General features: G+C 42.2%; 1 protein-coding gene across 6 annotated transcripts in view; it reads left to right on the forward strand.

Annotated features, from left to right (window-relative positions):
• Positions 1–23,202, forward strand: part of TP53BP2 (tumor protein p53 binding protein 2) — a 125,524-nt gene that overhangs the window by 32,609 nt on the left and 69,713 nt on the right. Inside the window, exon 1 of one of the 6 annotated variants that reach the window (XM_053605337.1) lies at positions 19,690–19,998. The exons of the other annotated variants lie outside the window; for them this stretch is intronic. Within the exon in view, the coding sequence (XP_053461312.1) occupies positions 19,972–19,998 (27 nt within the window). The 5' untranslated portion in view covers positions 19,690–19,971. Of the gene's footprint in view, positions 1–19,689; positions 19,999–23,202 lie in introns of those variants that run through there. 6 annotated transcript variants of the gene reach the window in all.

Below are 23,202 nucleotides of genomic sequence, written 5' to 3' on the forward strand. Positions count from 1 at the left end.
TCATAGTTCTCTTCGTAGAGATCTTTCACATCCTTTGTTAGGTATACTCCCAAATATTTCATCTTCTTTGGCACGGCTGTGAAAGGAATAGAGTCCTTGGGCGGTGCCTGTGGCTCAAGGAGTAGGGCACTGGTCCCGTATGCCAGAGATGGCGGGTTCAAACCTAGCCCCGGCCAAAATCCAAAAAAAAAAAAAAAAGGAATAGAGTCCTTGACTGTTTTTTCAGCTTGGTTATTGTTGGTGTATATAAAGGCTACAGATTAATGAGTGTTAATTTTGTAGCCTGAGACATTGCTGTATTCCTTGATCACTTCTAAAAGTTTTGTAGTAGAATCCCTAGTGTTTTCCAGATATACGATCATATCATCTGCGAGGAGTGAAAGTTTGATCTCTTCTGACCCTATGTCGATACCCTTGATCGCCTTTTCTTCCCTAATTGCAATGGCTAAAACTTCCATTACAATGTTAAAGAGCAATGGAGACAATGGGCAACCTTGCCTGGTTCCTGATCTAAGTGGAAATGATTTCAATTTAACTCCATTCAATATGATATTGGCTGTGGGTTTGCTGTAGATGGCCTCTATTAGTTTAAGAAATGTCCCTTCTATACCAATTTTCTTAAGTGCTCTGATCATGAAGGGATGCTGGATATTATCAAAAGCTTTTTCTGCATCAATTGAAAGAATCATATGGTCCTTATTTTTTAGTTTGTTTATGTGTTGAATTACATTTATAGATTTACGTATATTGAACCAGCCTTGAGACCCTGGGATAAATCCCACTTGGTCGTGGTGTATAATTTTTTTGATGTGTTGTTGGATTCTGTTTGTTAGGATCTTATTGAGTATTTTATCGTCAATATTCATTAGTGATATTGGTCTATAATTTTCTTTTCTTGTTGGGTCTTTCCCTGGTTTGGTGATCAAGGTGATATTTGCTTCATAGAATGTGTTGGGTAATATTCCTTCTTTTTCTATATTTTGGAAGAGGTTTAGTAGTATAGGTACTAGTTCTTTTTTAAAGGTTTGGTAGAATTCTGACGTAAAGCCATCTGGTCCTGGGCTTTTCTTTTTAGGGAGATTTTGTATAGTTGATGCTATTTCAGAACTTGATATAGGATTGTTCAACATTTCCACTTCATTCTGGCTAAGTCTTGGTAGGTGGTGTACTTCCAGATTTCTTTCAGATTTTCATATTTCTGAGAGTAGAGTTTCTTGTAGTATTTGTTAAGGATTTTTTAAATTTCCGAGGGGTCTGTTGTTATTTCATCGTTACTGTTTCTGATTGACGAAATTAGAGATTTTACCCTTTTTTTCCTGGTTAGGTTGGCCAAAGGTTTATCTATTTATTGATCTTTTCAAAAAAACAGCTTTTGGATTTATTTATCTGTTGTATAATTCTTTTGTTTTCAATTTCATTTAGTTCTGCTCTGATTTTGGTTATTCCTTTTCTTCTGCTGGGTTTGGGGTTGGAGTGTTCTTCCTTCTCCAGTTGCTTGAGATGTCCCATTAAGTTATTAACTTCCTCTCTTTCTGTTTTCTTGAGAAAGGCTTGCAGTGCTATAAATTTCCCTCTTAGGACTGTCTTTGCAGTATCCCAGAGGTTTTTGTAATTCGTGTCTTGATTGTTGTTTTGTTCCAAAAATTTGGTGATTTCCTTCTTAATCTCATCTATAACCCATCTATCCTTCAGCATAAGGTTTTTTTTTAGCTTCCATGTTTTTGTATGGGTATGCAGGTTCCTGTTGTTATTGAGTTCATCATTCCATGATGGTCTGAGAAGGTGCAAGGAATAATTTCTATTTTTTTAAATTTGCTGAGGTTAGATTTGTGGCCTAGGATATGGTTGATTTTGGAGTATGTTCCGTGGGCTGATGAGAAGAATGTGTATTCAGTTTTGTTGGGATGAAATGTTCTGTAGATGTCTGTTAAGTCCAGATGTTGAATGGTTGAGTTTAAATCTAAAATTTCTTTGCTTAGCTTCTTTTTGGAGGATCTATCCAGCACCGCTAAAGGCATGTTAAAATCTCCAACTACTATGGAAGTGGAGGAAATCAAGTTGCTCATGTCTGTTAGAGTTTCTCTTATAAATTGAAGTGTGTTGTGGTTGGGTGCATAAATATTGATAATTGAAATCTCATCATATTGTGTATTACCTTTAACAAATATGAAGTATTTATCCTCATCCTTAATTATTTTGGTTGGTTTAAAGCCTAGTGCATCTGCAAACAGGATTGCAACGCCTGCTTTTTTCTGCTTTCCATTTGCTTGGCATATAGATGACCATCACTTCACCTTGAGCCTATATTTGTCTTTTAATGTAAGATGCAATTCTTGTATGCAGCAGATATCTGGCTTTAGTTTCTGTATCCAGTCAGCCAACCTGTGCCTCTTTAGAGGACAGTTTAAACCATTCACATTAATTGAGAATATTGATAAGCCTTTTGAGAGTCCGGTGGACATTTTTATTCCTTTTGCCACTGTGGAAGTTGAAATTTGATCAAAATTTTTGGGGTGGGTTTACTTTTGTGGTGGAGGATTACATTGGTCTTTATGGAGGATAGGTCTGAGAATATCCTGGAGAGCTGGTTTAGTTATGGCAAATTTCTTCAACATGTGAATATCATTGAATTATTTAATTTCTCCGTCATAAATGAAACTCAGTTTAGCTGGGTATAGGATCCTGGGTTGAATGTTATTTTGTTTTAGGAGATTAAAAGTTGATGATCATCCTCTTCTAGCTTGAAAGGTTTCAGCAGAGAGATCTGCAGTTATTCTAATATTCTTCCCCTTATAGGTAATGTTTTTCTTTTGTCCGGCAGCTTTCAGAATTTTCTCCTTCATATTAACTTTAGTGAAATTGATTATGATATGTCTGGGGAGTGTCTTATTTGGGTTGAGTCGTGCTGGAGTTCTGAAACTGTCAGCTATCTGAATTTCAGAGTCTCTTGGCATGTCTGGAAAGTTCTCCTTCATAATCTCATGGAGAAGAGACTTTGTGCCTTGTGAAGCCACTTCGTTGCTTTTGGGGATCCCTATAAGGCGAATATTGGTTTTCTTCTAATTATCCCAGAGCTCTCTGAGAGAGTGATCTGTTTTTGCCCTCCATTTCTCTTCCTCTTTGAGAGTTTGGGAGCATTCAAAAGCTTTGTCTTCAATGTCAGGAATCCTTTCTTCTGCTTGTTCCATTCTGTTACTGAGGGATTCTACTGTGTTTCTCAGATCTTTGAGGGATGCATGTTCTTTTTTTTTGTAGAGACAGAGTCTCACTTTACTGCCCTTGGTAGTGTGCCATTGCATCACACGGCTCACAGCAACCTCCAGCTCTTGGGCTTTTGTGATTCTCTTGCCTCAGCCTCCCGAGCAGCTGGGACTACAGGTGCCCCAGCTATTTTTTGTTGCAGTTTGGCTGGTGGTGTGTTTGAACCCACCACCCTTGGTATATGGGGCCCGCGCCCTACTCACTGAGCCACAGGCGCTGCCCGAGGGATGCAACTTCTTGTCTCAATGTGTCAAAATCTTTGGTCATTTGGTCTTTGAATTTGTTGAATTCTTGAGATATCTTTTGGGTTACTGCTTGGAGTTCTAATTTGTTCTTATTTGCTATCCAGATTCTGAATTCAATGTCTGACATCTCAGCTATTTGTTTGTGTGTGGGATCTTGTGCTGTGTCTGCCCCATTGATCCTTGGGGGAGTTGATCTACTCTGATTATTCATATTGCCAGAGTTTTTCTGTTGATTTCACCTCATGATTGTTTTTCACCATTGCCTCTGGCCATCCTCAGAGTTGGGGAGGTTCTCTCCAAGATTAGACCCTAGCGGGATCACTCTATTGTTGCTGGATCTTTGTAGGGAGTGACCCTGTGAAGTTCCTCTGGGGCTGCCCCAGCTAGGGAGTACTGGTTGTGGAAGCAGCTCCGGAGTGTGACACACTCGGATCCAGCAACAGGGTGGGAGATGGTGCACAGAGTTCTGGAGTGCCTGGTGCCCAGTGACTTTGGCACAGAGAGGCCAAGGCTCCAGCTGTCTCTGGCCAGGGGAAGGGCTCTGTGCAGAGGCAGGGAGGGCTCCAGAGGGCACACAGCTACCAGTATCCCTAGCCAGATGAACGGGCCAGTGTGGAAGCCTGGAGGACACAGGAGTGAGGACACAGGGTTGTGCGGCTCCCGCAGTTCCTGGTCAGGGTATGCGAACGCCCGGTGGGTGCAGGTCGCAGGTTGGGGATTGTGGCACAGCTCTTATGGAGGTCTGGGCGGCACCAAACCCAGGAGTTTCAGGTTGCTATGAGCTGTGACACCACAGCACTCTACCCAGGGCAACAGCCCGAGTCTCCTGTGCCAAAACCCAGTCTCACTCTGCCCCTGAGGCTTAAGTCTGTAAGGCAGCTCAGTCCCCGCCTTTACACTGCTCAGTTACTAGGTTACTAGGTCCCTTGGGATCCTTACTCTGGGACCCTGAGGGCGGAGCTTGCCAGGGCAGTTCTCTCACAATGGCTTCCTGCGACCCAGCTCAGCGGCTCAGTCTGGGGCCCTAGACAATGCCCAACGTTCTCCACACTCCTGCTCAAGCTCTCCCTAAGGCAGTTCAACTGAGTGCCAAGTCCGAAAATGCTGAAACAGTTCATAGGTAAGGCCTTTACGGTTTGCAGTCTCACTGCTGCTTGTCCTTACGGTTGCCGGCGGGATTAGGTTGATCGAACACACGCAACCACTTGCCAGTTTTCCACTGTTTTTGTCCTCCTCTTGGGCTCCAGAAGTCCCTTGCTGACTCCCTGTATCCTCAAGGGGATGATTATAGGCAGATCCCACCAGCCAGAGATGCCTGGAGTCTTATCTCCCCAGATTTACCATGCCCAGTTGCAGGGAAGCTGTTACTCGGCCGCCACACAGCTATTAAGTGACACAGGTAGCTTTCATTATGGTTCTGTATGATTTTATCCTTTAGACTGTGTTTCTTTTCAGAGACTGAAGTTCTTGAACATGAAGTGGGCTTTTTTTTTTTCTTTTTTTTTTATTGTTGGAGATTCATTGAGGGTACAATAAGCCAGGTTACACTGATTGCAATTGTTAGGTAAAGTCCCTCTTGCTTTTTTTTTTTTTTTTTTTTTAATTTCAGGGGCATAGTTAAACAAGTGAATTGAGTCCGTTCCTAAACTAATTAATTTTCCCCTGCTTATGTTTGAGAAGCATTCATTAACAGAGATCCAGCAGGTCTTTGATCTTTTGAAAGACCAGTCCTTTGCTGTCCTGCCCTTCTTAGTCCCAAGAACTAATGTACTTGACAAAGGTTTTATTCTAGCCTGTTGAAAATTCTTCCTGTTGGGCAGCTCCTGTGACTCAGTGAGTAAGGTGCCGGCCCCATATACCGAGGGTGGTGGGTTTGAACCTGGCCCTGGCCAAACTGCAACAAAAAATAGCTGGGTGTTACTGTGGGTGCGGTAGTCCTACCTACTGAAGAGCCTGAGGCAAGAGAATTGCCTAAGCCCAAGAGCTGGAGGTTGCTGTGATCTTTGATGCTATGGCTCTCTACTGAGGGTGACAAAGTGAGACTTATTTCTAAAAAAAAAAAAAAAGAAAGAAAGAAAACCCCTTCTGTTTATTGCCCTGTACCTGCTTTGTCTTTGGAAACTTATTCTCAGACTTACTTAAAATTTATGATTTAGGTGCTAGCATTATCTGAAAGGAGCCACTTACCTTATCACTATCCACCAAGATCTACAAACACGTCCAACCATCTTTAGGTTCAACCAGTTTTGGGTTCACAGTCCTAACTTGGCACCCAGCTTAATATGCAGCTTAACCTCATCCTCATCTCCCTGCTCTCCCAGGCTACTGGTCAATAATGTCTTCTACACACACACACACACACACACACACACACACACACACACACACACACACTTCTAGAGATGATTGTACCAACTTGCCTGCTACTTTAGGAAGTAGCTATAAGGTCCCAGCTCATCTCAATCTTCCCCTCAGGGATTAGCCAGGCTGTCTGTCACCTGGTTCATCAAGTGCTGTCAGTTAACCTGAAGCTCAAGAAGATACTACTTATGAGTTGCACGAGCGTCCTTGCTGAGACATTTAGACCCACATGATGTATTTGTGCCCTACCTCAGGGCATTGTGGTTCATAACTCTCTTCATGGTCACCTAAAACTTTTGGTAGCCTTAAATTTAGGGAAGAAATCTGCTAGTTAGTGGACACCTATCCATTTTCAACCTTATAAGGATCCAGATAAGTTGACCAAGTCAGCTTATCCCAGTCCTTATGATATTCTCAGAGATGTTGAAATATTTCTTCAGAATTTTTAGTGCACATTCTATCCCATTTTAATTTTTGCAACCTTGGCAGGGTGCGGTGGCTCACGCCTACAATCCTAATAATCTGGGAGGTCAAGGCGGATGGATTGCTTGATCTCAGGAGTTCAAGACCAGCCTGAGCAAGAGCAGGACCCTGGTTCTACTAAAAAATAGGAAAACTGAGGCAAGAGAATCACTTGAGCCCAGAAGTTTGAGGTTGCTGTAAGCTATGATGCCATGGCACTCTACTGAGTGTGACAGAGTAAGACTTCGTCTAAAAAAAAGAAAAATTTTTTTTGTAACCTTGAACATTTGAACAAAAGCAATTCACCTCAGAACCTGCTGGGGAACCTGTAGACGTGTAACTGTTGTTTTTACTGCTGACATTTGCTGCTGCTCTGGAGTCTCCCTGAGGTTTCTTTCAGCTTTGGGAGGCACTGCCATTTATAGTTAGGAGCTGAAGCTTTCACTTTAATTCTGATCAAGATGTAATAATTGGTACTAGGCTAGCCTTCCTGCCATAAACAAGTATACACCTAGACATGTATGTGGAGCAGCTGTTTTTAGGCATTTAACAACAGCACAGGACTGTGATCCTTGAGGAGATGGAAACTGGTGTTTGAGCCCCATTTGCCCTGGCTCTTTGCCTGGGAACAATTTCTAGACTATGGCATTGCAGGTGGGGTGAAAGTCGAGCATGGAGGGGCCCTCAGAGCCTGGAAGCCAGAGTTCAGAGTTTGATGTTGTGTGGCAGGGCACTGGAAAGGAGGGCATATTCTGTAGGAGCGGGAGCCTGGTACTGTGGGACACATGAATCAGTGAGGACAGGATGGAGAGCCAAGGAATAAACCTGCATATATATATGGTTAGTTGATTTTTGACAAAGGGGTTAAGATAATTAAACAGAGAAAGGATAGTCCAGTCCACGGGTTGTCCAGTGTGAACTGGATATCCACATAGAAAAGAAAAAGAACTTTGCTATTGCATAACATATACATGAAGTAACTTTATTTTTTATTTTTTATTTTTTTGAGACAGAGTCTCACTTTGTCACCCTTGGTAGAGTGCTGTGGCGTCATAGCTCATAGCAACCTTAAACTCTTGGGCTCAAGTGATTCTCTTGCCTCAGTCCCCCCCCACCTTTTTTTTTAGTAGAGATGGGGTCTCACTCTTGCTCAGGCTGGCACAAAGTAACTTTAAATGGATTGTAGTGTAGACCTAAAATTGTAAAAGTTCTAGAAGAAAGCATGGAAGAAAAAATATATATTTAAAGGTCCTTTCTTGAAGAAGATCTCTGTTTCTATTTATTTATTTATTCAGAAAGAAAGTCTCACTCTGTCATCCTGGTAGAATGCTGTGGCATCAGGCCAACTCCTGGGCTTAACCAATCCTCCTGCCTCAGTCTCCCAAGTAGCTGGGACTATAGGCACCAGCCACAATGCCTGCCTGACTTTTCTATTTTCAGTAGAGATGGGGTCTCACTATTTCTCAGGCTGGTCTCAGAGTCTTGAGCTCAAGGGATCCTGCCACTTCAGCCTCCAAGAGTGCTAGGATTACAAGTGTGAGCCACCTCACCAGCCACTGGGAGAAAATCTTTGATTTCTTAGGATACAAAAAAGATGAAACATAAAAGAAAAAAATGATGACTTTAACTTCATCAGTTTAGAAGTTCTCTTTTTTGAAAGACATTATTAAGAAAATGAAAAGATAAGGTGCTCATGGGAGAAAATATTCTCAGTACTCATATCTGTCAAGGGACACTTTCCCAGAATCTATAAAAGATTCTTATAACTCAATCATAAGACACATAACCCAATTAAAGATGAGCTAAAGTCTTGGATAGATACTTCACAAAAAGAAATATACAAATAGCCCATAAACACAATGAAACAAGGCTTATCATAAGTCATGAAACAACACCAAATGTTCTCAAATAAGTGGAGCAACTGAAAATCTTTCATACATGGCTGGTGGGAGTGTAAAATGGTACAACCACTTGGAAAACAGTCTAGCATCTTTTTATGTAAGCAAATATACAATAACTAAATGATCTAGCAATTCTATGATTACATATTTATCAAAGATAAATAAAAATATATGTTCACTAAAAAAACACATTGTACATAATGTTCATAGCAGATTTATTCATGATAGCCAGAAATAGGAAACAACCCAGATATTTCTTTGCAAATGAAAGGTTAGAAAAATTGTGCTACATGTATACTGTGAGATAGACATGGTGCAGTGGTTCACACCTGTAATACTAGCACTTTGGGAGGCCAAAGAGGGTAGGTTGACTGAGCTCAAGAGTTTGAGACCAGGGGCGGCGCCTGTGGCTCAAAGGAGTAGGGTACCAGCCCCATATACCAGAGGTGGCAGGTTCAAACAGCCCCTTCCAAAACTGAAAAAAAAAAAAAAAAAAAAAAGATTTTGAGACCAGCCTGAGCTAGAACGAGACCTCATTTCTAAAAATAGCCAGATGGTGTGGCACGCGCCTGCAATCCCAGCTAGTTGGGAGGCTGAGACAAGAGAATAGCATAAGCCCCAGAGTTTTTTTTTTTTTTTTTTTGGTTTTTGGCTGGGGCTAGGTTTGAACCTGCCACCTCCAGCATGTGGGACAGATGCCCTACTCCTTGAGCCACAGGCGCCACCCAAGCCCCAGAGTTTGAGGTTGCTGTGAGCCACAGCACTCTACCAAGGGCAACAAAGTGAAACTGTCTCAAAAAAAAAAAAAAAAGTGAGATGCTACTCAGCAATAATAAGGGATGAGTTACTGATATATGCAATAACATGGATGAATCTCAAAAAATTGCGCTGATTATGTGAAATTTGCTAAGAGAGTAGCTGTAAATGTTCTTACCAGGCCAGGGTGGTGGTTCTTACCACCAGCTGTAAAGGTTCTTACCACGCCTGTAATCCCAGCACTCTGCGAGGCCAAGGCAGGTGGATTGCTAGAGCTCAGGAGTTTGAGACCAGCCTAAGCAAGAGTGAGACCCCGTCTGTAAAAATAGCTGGCAGTTGTGGTGAGCACCTGTAGTCCCAGTTACTTGGGAGGCTGAGGCGAGAGGATCACTTGAGCCTGAGAGTTTGAGGTTGCTGTGAGCTATGATGCCATGGTACCCTGCCGAGGGCAACAAAGTGAGACTCTGTCACAAAAAAAAAAAAAAAAAGAATTCTAACCACATACATAAAAATGGTAACTATATGAGGTGACTTGATTATAGTAATCATTTCATCATATATATGGGCTCATGTATCAAAGCATGTTGTATACTTCAAATATTTACACTTTTATTTGTCAGTTATATCTCAATAAGACTGAGAAAAAACTCACAAATTAAGAAAACGATAATAAATTTTGCTTTGAATAATACATGCGAGATTTCATGTTATTGGTGTTCTAAAATTTTTTTGTAGAAATGAGACTGACAATTGAAATCTCTCTTTGAGAAAAGGATGCTTGATTTTGTATTCATTTAGGTTATCTGGGCTGGGCACAAGTATCTCAAACTACAATTCCCCCGAGAATGCAACAATAACAACATTAACAAGCTGAGCAAAAGAAATCAGACACAAAAGAGTCTGTACTATTTGATTTATTCATATGACATTCTGGAACAGGCAAACCTACTCTCTAGTGTCAGCAATAAGACCACTGGTTGTCAATGTAGGGAAGGTTAATACAAAAGGGTATAATAAGGGTGAAGAAAATGTCATGTAGCTTGATTTGTTGATATTTGCGAAGGTCCCACATTTGTCGAAACTCAAATAACTATACACTTAAGATATGTGCGTCGCCTTGTATGTAAATTGTACCTCCATGAAGTTGACTTAAAAAATAAAAACACCAGCCTGAGCAAGAATGAGACCCTATCTCTAAAAACAGCTGAGTGCCTATAATCCCAGCTACTTAGGAAGCTGAAGCAGGATTGCTCGAGCCCAGAGTTTGGGGTTGCTGTGAGCTATAATGCTGCCACGGCACTCTATCCAGGGCAATAAAGTGAGACTCTTGTCTCAAAACCAATCGATAATAAATAAATAAATAAATGAATGAATGAATAAATAGAAATAAATAAAGCAGACTTTTTTTTTTTTTTTGAAATAGCCTCAAGCTGATGCCCAGGGTAGAGTGCTCTGGCATCACAGCTCACAGCAACCTCAAACTCTTGGACTTAAGTGATTCTCTTGCCTTAGCCTCCCGAGCAGCTGGGACTGCAGGCACCTGCCACAATGCCGAGCTATTTTTTTTTAGTTGTTGTTGCAGTTATTGTTGTTTTAGCTGGTCCAGGGCTGGGTTCAAACCACCAGCCTCTGTGTACGTGGCCGGCGGCCTACCCACTGAGCTATGGGCGCCGCCCAAAAGCAGGCTTTTGCAGTAGAGCAACCTGTTACTATTTCTCACTAATATGTGATTTACAAGTTACTTATCTAAGCTCAAATTTCCTTACCTGTAACTGGGAATATTAATGCTATTGATTTCACAGGGTTGCTGCGAAGATTTAATAAGATATTATGTGTTGTTCACTTTCAGGATCTGGCAGCTTAAAAACAAATGTAGTTTCTATAGTTACTATTCATGGATAGTTCCTAATCACATTGTGAAAGAATGAAAGAATGTGGTCATACATAGCTCACTAAAATTTGTTTTCAATTTTAGAATATTATGGTAGTACAGACAGCTCCTTTTTTCAGAGGTGCTGCCTCTATGGAACTCAGAGTGGATGTGCAACTTTGTCCACCACCCACAGATCATGTAAGCAGAACATACAATCACATTCTAGAACAGTGAATTTTCAACCAGTGTGCGTGTGCTGTGAGAGGACTTTTGGTGTGCCTGGAACATTTCAAAAGATAGTTAATTAAATTATCTTCAAAAGAAGTTCAAAGCACAGTACGTGTATTTTTTGTTTTACTCTTTTTTTTTTTAAATCAACATAATTTGAGTGTGCCACAGAAGCTTAACTATAGGTTCAAGTATGCTGTGAGATAAAAAAGGTTGAAAAACATTGCTCTAGAAAAACATCTTCTTTGTGTGTGTGTGTGTATGTTTGTTTTTTAAAAACATCTTCTTTTAAGCCAACTACCAGCAAGAAAATTGGGCTAAACTTCCTTCTGCAGCTGAGCTGGAGTACAGTGCCTGGACACCAGGAGGGGCAGTCTTTTAAGATGAAATGCGATCTCTTTAGAGCAAGACTATCCAGTTAAATCCAGGCTAACTTTAGTGAAAATGTGCTTATATGACCCAGCTAGGTGTCAGAACAGCGTGTCTGTCTTAGATTCATCTGTGGTGTTACATTTCACTAAGGTTTACTGCTGTCCTTGTCTAAGACAGCTTGCCTGGCAATTTGAGCCTGCCCTGCCCACAGTTTGATGCTGTGCTGCTGTCTGAACTTAGCACTCTTTCCCACACACACACCGGTTTGATCATAGCCGAGAGCCAACTCTGCACTACCTCCTGCAGAACTTCTCACCCTATGGCTCCTATGGGCTTGACAGCTTTTCCTCTGGAGCCACCAGAAATATGGACCCTTAAGACTGAATAGTTCTCACTTGGCACTTGTGAGAAACTGGGAGAATTTTTGAGATTAGCTTATCTGAATTTGTATTCTGAAATATCAGAGCTGCATTCCATCAGCCTTGTAAGGGATTCCGGTGTAAGATAAGACTTGAGGGTGCATATAGAGAAAGCCTTTCTGCTTGCAAGACTTTTCTGTTTTGATTTTAAAAAATAGACGTAAGGGGCACAAGTATAGATTTGATAGATGGATATATTGCATAGTGATGAAATCTGGGCTTTTAAGGTAATTTCTCATCCTGCTCCATCCTCTATTTTGACTTTTTATTCCATATATTCCCTAGTCTTTGGATATTGCTCAAATTAACTTAAAAATGCACAGAGTGATAACATGCAGAGTGTTCTATTTGTTCTTTTTTTTTTTTTTTGCAGTTTTTGGCCTGGGGCTGGGTTTGAACCCACCACCTCCAGCATATGGGGCCAGCACCCTACTCCTTTGAGCCACAGGCGCCGCCCTTGTTCTTTAAGGCTATATTGTGTAGTAGTAGAACATGGGACTTCATCCTAGGCAAATGTGGATTTGAGTATCATCTCTACTCTTTCTTAGTTGTGTGGTTTGGGGAAGGCCCTCTACTCTGGCCTTTCTTGTGCATCTCTCGCATACCAAGCTCACTTCTTTCAAGGGTTTTTTGCATTTGCTGTTCTCTCTGCCCAGGGTGGCTCTTCATCTAGGTCTTCTGAGCATAGCTTCTCCTTGTCATTCAGCTTTCAGTTCAAATGCCATCTCTTTGGACAGAGCTTTCCTGACCACTGTTTCTAAAATACCCTATTCCAGTCACTATTACACTGTCTTCTTTTGGGTTTTCATAGCATTTGTCTTATTTACTTGTCTATCATGTGTCAGCCTTAATTAGAATAACCACCTCTAGGGTGGCACCTGTGGCTCAAAGGAGTAAAGCACCAGCCCCATATGCCCGAGGTGGTGGGTTCAAACCCAGCCCCAGCCAAAGAAAAAAAGAATAACCACTTCTAGAGAACAGGACAGGACCTTATTTGCCCTTTTCATCATGGTATCCCTAGGGCTTAGAATTGTACCCAGCACATACATAGTAAGTTTTTAGAAAGTATTTATTGAATGAATCAGCGAGTTAGCATTTCTAAGCTTTAGTTTCTCTAACTATAAAATAGGACAGTATTATCTCCCCATAGAGTAAATGAAGATGAGAAAATATTTTAAAGGACTTGGAATGGTATTCAGCATATAGTGATTATGCTATAAATGATAGATCTAGCTATTTCTATCTTCATTTTCCTCCCCCTAAGCACATAAACTCTTCTAGGGCACAGATGATGTCTTATTTGAATTATTATATTTAATATTGCTTTGCATATAATAGACATTCAATAAAATTCAGTTTAAATGAAATAAAATTGCCTTCTAGTAAATGGGTTTCAAAAAAGTTCAATAGAAAGCACACAGACTTCATGGTAAGCTCATGTCTTAGACGTAGCCTGTGAGCCCTTCTCCCTATGACTGCTTTCTTGGGAGGGTCTATTCCCTGTGCTGACTTCAGCCAGAGCACCTGTGCATTTGATTTCACTCATGCACTAAACTGCACATGCTTCGGATTCTACATAAATGAGGTTTAAATGATGATACAGAAATGTATTCGATTTTTTTCTATTTTATCTGTTTATCTTTAGCAATGGAGAAAAACTTTTATAGCAGCAACATGACTACATTCATTTACTAATTAATTGATAGTGAAGCATTGTATGCTATGCTAAAGGGAATGTCAAGAACTTTAGCAAATGCTCCTTTTCCCAAAAGGACTTTAGCCACATATCTGCAAAACCAGTGTTTTCATAGGTATTCTTGAAAAATACTTGAATAAACCCTAAGTTTAAAAAAACCTATTTTTTTGTGTTTTTTTATTTTATTTTATTTTTTATTAAATCATAGCTGTGTACATAAAACTTATTTTTTTGAAACAGTCTCACTTTGTCAACCTCAGTTGAGTGCTGTGGTGTCATAGCTCACAGCAACCTCAAACTCTTGGGCTCAAGCAACTCTCTTGCCTCAGCCTCCTGAGTAGCTGGGACTCCAGGCACCTGTCACAATGCTTGGCTATTTTTAAAGATGTCTTACTCTGGCTCGGGCTTGTCTCAAACCTGTGAGCTCAGGCAACCCACCCATCTCAGCCTCCCAGAGGGCTAGGATTACAGGTGTGAGCCACTGCACCTGGCCTCAAAAAATGTTTTAAAATGTCTTAAAAAGAGGGGAGTGGGTAGAGCGCCGGCCACATACACCGAGGCTGGTGGGTTCGAACCTGGCTCAGGCCAGCTAAAACAACAGCAACCGTTAGGCGTTGCCTGAGGCTCAGTGAGTAGGGCGCCGGCATGGTATGAAAGTAAGATATGCTCAGGGATATGCTCAGGATACCGAGGGTGGTGGGGTCAAACACGGCCCTGGCCAAACTGCAACAAAAAATAGCCGGGCATTGTGGCAGGCGCCTATAGTCCCAGCAATTAGGGAGGCTAAGGCAAGAGAATCGCCTAAGCCCAAGAGCTGGAGGTTGCTGTGAACTGTGATACTACAGCACTCTACTGAGGGTGACAAAGTGAGACTCTGTCTTTTTAAAAAAAATGACAACTGCAACAAAAAAAATAGCTGGACATTGTAGCTGGGACTACAGGTGTCCACCACAACGCCTGGCTATTTTTTGTTATTGTTGTCACTGTCGTTTAGCAGGCCCTGGCCTTGTTCAAACCCACCAGTCCCAGGGCATGTGGCTGGTGCCCTGACCACTGAGCTATAGGAGCCATTTTTTTCAGTATTTTAAATGAGACTTCTCCTGCTTGTCAATACCAAAGCCTCAATTTAACTTCTTTCTATAATCTTATCAAGTAGATTTTCTTTCTTTTCAAATACTTCACAGAAATTATAAATACAATTCTTTATGAATGATGAAACCATTGGCCAGCTATCAGAAGGACAAGTACTTTAGGCTTGTATTCCAGCAAGGGGTCTGAAGATTGTTTCATCCTTGTTCAATGAGACTTCTTGTTGGCATTTATGAGATGGCCATTCTACCCTGTTTTCCCGAAAATAAGACAGTGTCTTATTTTAAGGTGTGCTCCCAAAGATGCACTAGGTCTTATTTTCAGGGGACATCTTATCTTTCCTGTAAGTAGGTCTTATTTTCAGAGGATGTCTTATTTTCAGGGAAACAGGGTAGGTATAAGAATAATCTACAGCCACAGCATTGAGAAACATACAAAACACTGACTCAAACTACACTAGCTACAGACGAATGAATAACTCATTCATTCATTCATTCATTCATTATATTACTATGTGTGAAGCCCTGTTTTAGGTGTTGAAGAATCAATGCTAAACAAGAATGAGTAGAAGTCCCCACTCTGTGGTTTACGGTGTTGTGGGAGAGACCAACAATAATTGACTAACACTAATACGCAAAGCAGTGTAAATATTCAGAGATGACACATGGTATGAAAGTAAGATATGCTCAGGGATATGCTGCAGCGTGTGCTGGAGGAAGTATGGAGGGGAAAAGGGCCTGTAAACAGATGGCTGAGTCTCAGAGAGGGAGAGAACTATGTTACCTGGTAAGGTTGAAGGATGAGTGGGGACAGACATTCAAGGGCTTGGATGCAGTGTTAAGAAGGCTGTTAAGCAGGCTATCATGATCAGATAGATGAGAGATGATGGTAGCTTGAAAGGCATGGTTGTGGTGATGGAAGAAAAGGAGTTTGGAGAGAGATTTAGGAGATAGAATGGAAAGAACTTGATAATTGAATGTCTTTTAGAGATGAAAGAGAAATAAGGTCAATGATTTCCGGGTTTGTGGCTTGAGAAAATGGAGGAAAACTTGCATCATCCACTGAGAAAGGAAATACTAGAAGAGGACCAGTTTTGAGAATAAAGACTATCATTAGGTTTGATGATGTTACTATGTCTCAGTCCTTTTGAGATAGCCAAGAAGAAATGGGCAAGCCGGCTGCTGGATATGACAGGATCCAGCACTTATTCAGTAGAGCTTTGTCATGAGGGAAGTATTCTTTTTGTTTTTTTCTCTTCTTTTAAATAAGCTTTTTAATATCTAAAATTAGAGCTTTTTATTATCTCTTCATACACAAGAAGAGAGAAAAGTGTATCTCTTGGCTTCCATGTGCACTATTTATCTCCCTGTCTCAACCCCAGTCTGCCCTATCCATGCCCTAGTACACCGAAAATGAAAAAATTTTTTTTCTTTTTACCAACAAAGAAATGTTCCTATAACATTGGATAGACTGAAATTTTTTTTTTTTTTTGTACAGACAGAGTCTCACTGTACCGCCCTCGGGTAGAGTGCCGTGGCGTCACACGGCTCACAGCAACCCCAAATCTTGGGCTTACGCGATTCTCTTGCCTCAGCCTCCAGAGCAGCTGGGACTACAGGTGCCCGCCACAATGCCTGGCTATTTTTTTGTTGTTGTTGCAGTTTGGCCAGGGCTGGGTCTGAACCCGCCACCCTCGGCATATGGGGCCGGCGCCCTACTCACTGAGCCACAGGCGCTGCCCTAGACTGAAGAATTTTAAGCACAGAACGACATGATTACATTTCTGTTTAAAATGTCATTCTTCACTGCCCTCTTAGAGGAAAAAAAAATTGTCATTTTTGCTGCTGGATTTTGCACGAGACAGCAAAACTTCTATTTTTTTTTTTGTGTGTGTGTGTATGTACTGCCGAAGCAAGCACAGCAAAACTTCTAGATAGTCAATATTTTAGACTTTGAGGCCAGTCATTGTGGTACATGCCTATAATCCTAGTACTCTGGAATGCTGAGGTAGAAGGATCGCTTGAGCTTAGAAGTTCTAGACCAGCCTGAGCAAAATAAGACCTCCATCTCTACTAGAAATAGAAAAAACTAGCTAGGTGTATGGTGGGCATCTATTGTCCCAGCTGAGGCAAGAGAATCGCTTGAGCCCTACAGTTTGAGGTTGCTGTGAGTTGTGATGCCACGGCACTCTACTGGGGGCAATGAGTGAGACTCTGTTTTAAAATAAATAAATAAATAAAATAAAAATAAAAAACTAGCTGGGTGTCATGGTGCCTGCCTATAGTGTCAGCTGCTCAGGAGGCTGAGGCAGAAGGATCACTTAAGCCTTAGTTTGAAGTTGCTGAGAGCTATGATCATGCCCTGGCACTCTATCCAGGGCAACAGAGTAAGACTCTGTCTCAAAAAATAAAGAGTATCTCATGTTTCAAGAGGGAGGTTAATTGGTGAAACATTAAATGTTCTTATATGTTCTTACATGATCCAAACACTGGCTAAATCTTCCACCTCTCTTTAGACTCCCCTCCTTATTCACCTGTCCACTGGTCTTTCTCCTATTTCCTTCAGATGCCGAACTTAAGACTGACGTAGACCCTTAGCCCTTGCTGTTCCCACTGCTGACAGTTTGATTCCCTCTCTCCCTTCAGTCCTCAGAGCAGTCTGCTGGCCAACCTAGTTCCTTTTTCCCCTCGTAGCATTATTACCTTTTCCATTTGTTTCTACACCCCACTTTCCCTCCACTGAATATAAGCTTCATGAAAACAGGGTCTTTGCTTTTTTTTTGTTTGTTTGGAGTCTAAAACAGTGCCTGGCAAAATATAGCTGCATGAGAGTATTAGTATAACAGATTTAAAAAAAGGAGTGGGATGGGGCGGCGCCTGTGGCTCAAAGGAGTAGGCCGCCAGCCCCATATGCCGGAGGTGGTGGGTTCAAACCCAGCCCTGGCCAAAAACTGCAAAAAAAAAAGGAGTGGGAGGAGGTAGGGAAGAGTGCATGCTGAGTTGAAGCCACAGGAAATGACGTGACGCTGCAGGAGTGGGAGCCGAAGTGCCTCTATGTCATTGGCCAAGTACCACGGGAGCCCATCTTCTGAGAGGAGAGAGGGATTCAAGGTTTGGAATATCTGTGTGAATGAGAAAGAGAACGTGGGAAGGAGATTGGGAACTTAAACAGTTGAACTCAAACCAGACTGATAATTAATTGAACTATGTCTAGGGGTGGGTTGAGGTCTGAAGGGAAAGATAGGTCCTCCTCACTCAGATGTGGTAATTTGATTTATCTTTCTTGGTGTCGAATACAGAATTATAGGGTGGGGAAAACTAGGTAGAGGCTCTCAAAAGAATAAGCAGGTGAGCGTGGCATGAATAAAAAAGTAAAACTTGGCACAAACAGCCCATTTGAGCTGTAACTCAAGTGGTACAGAATTTGAAGGAATTACAACAAAGCCCAAACAACAGTTTTTTTGTTTCATGTTTCTGCGATAAAAAAAAAAAAAAAAAAGCTTGAAAGAAAGGTTCTCAACATAGACATACTTGCTATTTGGCAGCTGGCAGCTGGGAATTCTCAATTGGCTAGGAGTGAGTTTCAGGACAAATTGCCAACTGCTGTCCCTTTTCCCCCTCCCTTCCTTGGGCAGGGCACTTGGGCAAACAGTAAAGAAATCAAACTGGACCATTCCTCTCCTTGCTTCCATTTCAATGGTAATCATTTTATTAAGTCACAGCTGCCAATAAAATGGTTAGTTTTCATGTCCATTGAACTTTAGTTTTATTCATTAATAATCCCCAGTACTTTCAAGAATACCCACCACATGTTAGGTACAGTATTTGATAAATATTTACTGAACGAAGAAAGGGACAAATTTCTTTTACTTACGTCAGGGTAATCCTCTTAAAATAACTAGAATTTAAACCAGATTTTTTGAGACCTTAAATTCTAATTTAATTAAGTGTAATTTAATATTTCCAGATACAGTAGCTGGAAAGGAGCTTAGGGAGTTTGAGGGAGATTCTCCTAAGGGGGTAAGAATCATCTCTTCTTGAAGCTAGATTAACCCAGGGGCTTTGCTCCATTTAACTTTCTAGAATCATGTATAAAGACAGAAGGAGATATGATTCAGAGTGAGCTTGCGCGGACACTGTACTAGAAATAAAGTTTCCTGGAGTTAGGGTTCCTGGAGCCTTGGTCCGCCTGGAAGGATAAGAGGGTGCCTGACCCCCCCTCTGCTGCTGGTCCAGAGGGAGCGCTGACATATCCCCTAGGCCTTAGCTTCACTCCCTGCAAAAGGACCGTATCTGCAGCTCCGGGTACCCGAGACCCTTTGCAGCACGTTTCATGCCCTCTTCAGAGGTGAAATTCAGTAGCCGAAAAGCACCTTAGAATGCCGCCGTAGACCTTTTTAGACCTCTTCTTTTTTGGGAGGAGATTGTTTTAAATTTTATTTTTAATGTGGTAAAACATACATAAAACCACTTTATCCAGTTAGAGGTGTACGTTTTTTAACATCATAGCAAGTAACACAAGAGTGTTAAATTAGAATTTGGACAACGACAAATGAAAGACGGAGGGGAGAGCTCCTTCATGGGGGAACTTTGGAAATGTGCCGCGGACCGAAGAGACACAGGAATCTCCATTTTGTCGGGATCGACCGGTCCTCGCCGACTCCAAGGAGTCAGGTCGCCTCGGCCGCGCGGCCCCGGCCTCCTCCGAGCGTCCGCTCGGCCCAGGCGCCGAAGCCTGGGCCGGCGGTTCTGAAGGCAAAGGGTCTAACCCCCTGGCACGGTTCGGAACTCGCGGCAGCCTCCATTATCTGTGTTTTGTGGACGCTCCGCCAGGAGGCGCGCGCCCCCGCCCTCATTCCGGGTCCAGAGGCGAAGAAAGAAAAGCAGCCGGGCCCCTGCTGCTCCTCCTTCCGGCTGCAGGCCGGCGCAGGCGCACGCCGCTCCGTCCCCGCGGCCTCCCCGCCCCCAAGCCGCCGGGCGCGCCGCGGGCGGGGTCAGCGCGGGGGGCGGAGCCGGCGCGGACTCTGCTGGGCCCTGGCCCGGGATTAGTTGGTTTCGGAGCAGAGGAGGGATCCCGGGACGTCGAGATCGCCGAGACAAAGCCGCGTCTGGGGGACCGGCCCGGGAGTGGGCCCTGGGCTTTGTGGAGCCCTAGCCCTTCGTGAGCGGAGGGCTGCGGACCTGTGTGCCGCAGCCTCGCAACAGGTCCGCTGCCTCCCGGCCGCCTCGCTCTCCACTTCCCTTCCCCGCACCCGCGACCCCCGGGCCGCTTCCTCTTGGCCCGGGCCGAGGTCTGGCCATCCGTTTCGATGAGGTTCGCGTCCAAAATGATGCCGGTAAGGGGCGCCCGGGGCGTCAGGCCCGAAAGTGTGCGGAGTCGCGGGGAGGAGGGGCTGGTTGTGCCCTAGTGCGCGTCGGGAAAGGAACCCCAGGGTGGGTGCGTTCCGAACTTCGGGCACGTTTCGGAGAAGAAGAGACTCTATCCACTGGCCTCCCCACCGGGTCTCCGGTGTGGGGTCGCGGCGAGACCCTCACGGCGAGGAGGGATCCCCCAACTGCCCCGGAGTTAGTCGAGCGGCCGGTGTGGGGCAGCCAGTGAAACTTTTCCTTTCTGAGTCCTGACTTTTTTGCAGTTCTGACTTTTTCGAAGGTCAAGATTAGGGAAACTGGAAACATTGTTCTTTGCTTCGTTTCTTTCTTTCTTTCTTTTTTTTTTTTTTAACTTTTTATTGGAGCGAAACATACATACTGAAAAGGGTAGCTTTGCTTTGTTTTAATTGAATTTTGATCTCGATACCCGGAATAGCAGCCAAGTCACTCTGTCTCTGTGCAAACTGTTTTTAGTAAATACAACCTCTAAAGTTTTAGATGGAAGGAAAACGTGTGTGTTTGGGCTCCCTTCGTTTTCCATACCTTACTTAGCAAGACCTCTAGAAAGGATTAGTGAGTTCTTTGCAAGTTCCGCAGGGTTTTGACATGGCCACCAACCAGGCCACAGATGAATAGCAGGTTTGAGCTATTTGTGAAATGTCTCCTTCAGCGATCGCAGAATCGGAGGGTTGCGGTGGCTTCTGTAGACATTAACAGGGAATTTCCTCGTGAATCTTGTAATCGCATCTCTCCCACTGAAGCAGGATCATCTTGCAGCCATCCAATGTTTTCTTTTGTGGCTTCATTTGGTTAAACAAGGAGACAGCTTTCCTTATACTTAATAAAATCTGTAGAATGGAACGATGACAAAGTTGATTTGCAGTCACACATACAAAGTATAAAATCCTGTCCCCTGGCCCCCTGCTTGTGTCACGGAGGGTGTCCTAAACTTTCACATACTGGGCAAAAAACAAGTTACTGGAATTGGTAATTGGATTTAAATGGTTTGGGATGTTTTCTTCTGCTAGGATTGAAGGAATTTTGAAGTGCTACTAGTATTGCGCATCTTACTTTAGTTTAATTCTTGGTTATGAAGTCAAGTTTGTAATGTGAATGCCCTGTGTTAAAATGCGTGCTATGGGTTTTGCTGTTAAGATTTTTATTTCTTGGATTTGCATTTCTTTGTGTTTAAATAACTTTTGCAGGTTGTGTTTTTTTCCTAAAAATTAGAGCAAAGAGAAGTGTTAGAGTTCCTATACGATTCCTTCCTTAAAATCCAGTTTTATCTTAAAGTATACTTTGGGGATTTTTTTTAAACGTAGGAAGGTTTCCTTCTTTCAGCTATATACCAGATCATCAGAATTCATAAAAAGTTATGTGGCTCTTGAGACTAAATTTAAGTTAGCAATATGGTTCTTCTGATAGCCTTATTCCTGTCAGGCTAGAATGTTAACACAGGCTCAGTTTGGTGTGGTGTATGTGCACCAGCGTTGTAGTCGGACTGACTCCTCAGTGTTTGCTAAGCTGCTACCTTTAGTGACCATAGGCACTTAAAAAAATGATTTGTTTCTCAATTTCATCATCTTAAAAATGGGGATGATAGTATTCAACTTATAGGGTGATTTTGAGGATTAGAATTACTGTTTAGAAAGGAAGTGGTTAGAATAGTGTCCAGCTTGGCATAGGCTGTGTTTGAAATTTTAATAAGTTACAATCTTGGTTAAACTAGAGATTCTTATGCTTGTGATACTTCAAAAATATGAAACAAATTTTGATTTAGTAGCCTCATGTATTTGTGTCTTTATAGTGTGACATTTTGGATGTTGGAAAATAAACTATTTTTCTTAAATATATTTCTCATCTTTAACCTTTAACATGCTTGGATTTTTATTACAATGAGAGTGAGGTTTTGTTATATTTTATTACTTTGAAAAATTCTAACCAGTTTATCAGGATGAGCATTCTGCTTAGTATAAAAAATGGATAGACTCAGAATATAGACAGTTGGTTTGATGCAGTTTTTTTTTCTTTTTCTTTTTTGTTATTCTTGGGGATTCATTGAGGGTACTTTTTATCTTTTTGAGACAGAGTTTCACTATGTCGTCCTTGGTAGAATGCTGTGGCATCACAGCTCAGCAACCTCAAACTCTTGGGGTTAAGCGATTCTTTTGTCTTAACCTTCTGAGTAGCTGGGACTACGCGTGCCCGCCACAACGCCTGGCTATTTTTTTTTAATTTCTATTTATTTTATTTTATTATTATTATTTTTTTCCCTGGCAATTTTTTTGTTGCAGTTGTCATTGTTGTTTAGCAGGCCCAGGCCTGGTTTGAACCTGCCAGCTTCAGTGTATGTGGCCAGAGTCCTAACTAACTGTTGAGCTACAGGTGCTGAGCCTTGATATAGTTTTTTTTTTTTTTTTCATTTAAAATTTTATTACATCAAAAGAAAAAAAAAACTCTTCACAAAACAAACAAAAACTCTAAAACCTACACCAAGTTAAAGACAGAAAATTATTATCAAGGTTCTAACTCAGTTCACCCCCCCACAACAACCTTACATTAAAAATCTGAAAGAAATAGAAATACTAGCTTCAAAAATATTTATCCAAAAAGTAAGGCATCCACTTTACAAAAAAATAATAATTCAAGGAGGTAAGGAAGTTGGAGGAATGAGAAGGAGCAGGAAGATGGTCCCCTGACCCTCTAGGGGCCAACCCCAGCCTGCCTAATTCTACTTGGAAGGGGCCATAACTCAGACCAAATCTGATGTCTCACCAACTATGGGGTAGGCAACCTGGGTGGGGAGCTGGGGACAGGTATGATAAAATACATATACAGGTGTCTTGGCGCCTGTAGCACAGTGGTTATGGCACCGGCTTCATACACCTAGGCTGATGGGTTGGAAACCAGCCTGAGGCCAGTTAAACAATGATGACAACTCCAACAAAAAATAGCTGGGTGTTGTGGCTGGTCCCAGCTACTTGGGATTCTCTCTCTTACATGAGAGAATCATGTAAGCCCAAGAGTTTGAGGCTGCTGTGAGCTGTTATGTGACGGCACTCTACTGAGGGTGACAAAGTAAGACTCTGTCTCAAAAAAAAACAAAAAACGGTGTAATACATAAAATATACCATTTTAACCATTTTTCAGTCTTCAGTTTTGTGTTAAGT

The sequence above is a fragment of the Nycticebus coucang genome, chromosome 10, assembly GCF_027406575.1.
Source record: "Nycticebus coucang isolate mNycCou1 chromosome 10, mNycCou1.pri, whole genome shotgun sequence".
Lineage (NCBI taxonomy): Eukaryota > Metazoa > Chordata > Mammalia > Primates > Lorisidae > Nycticebus > Nycticebus coucang.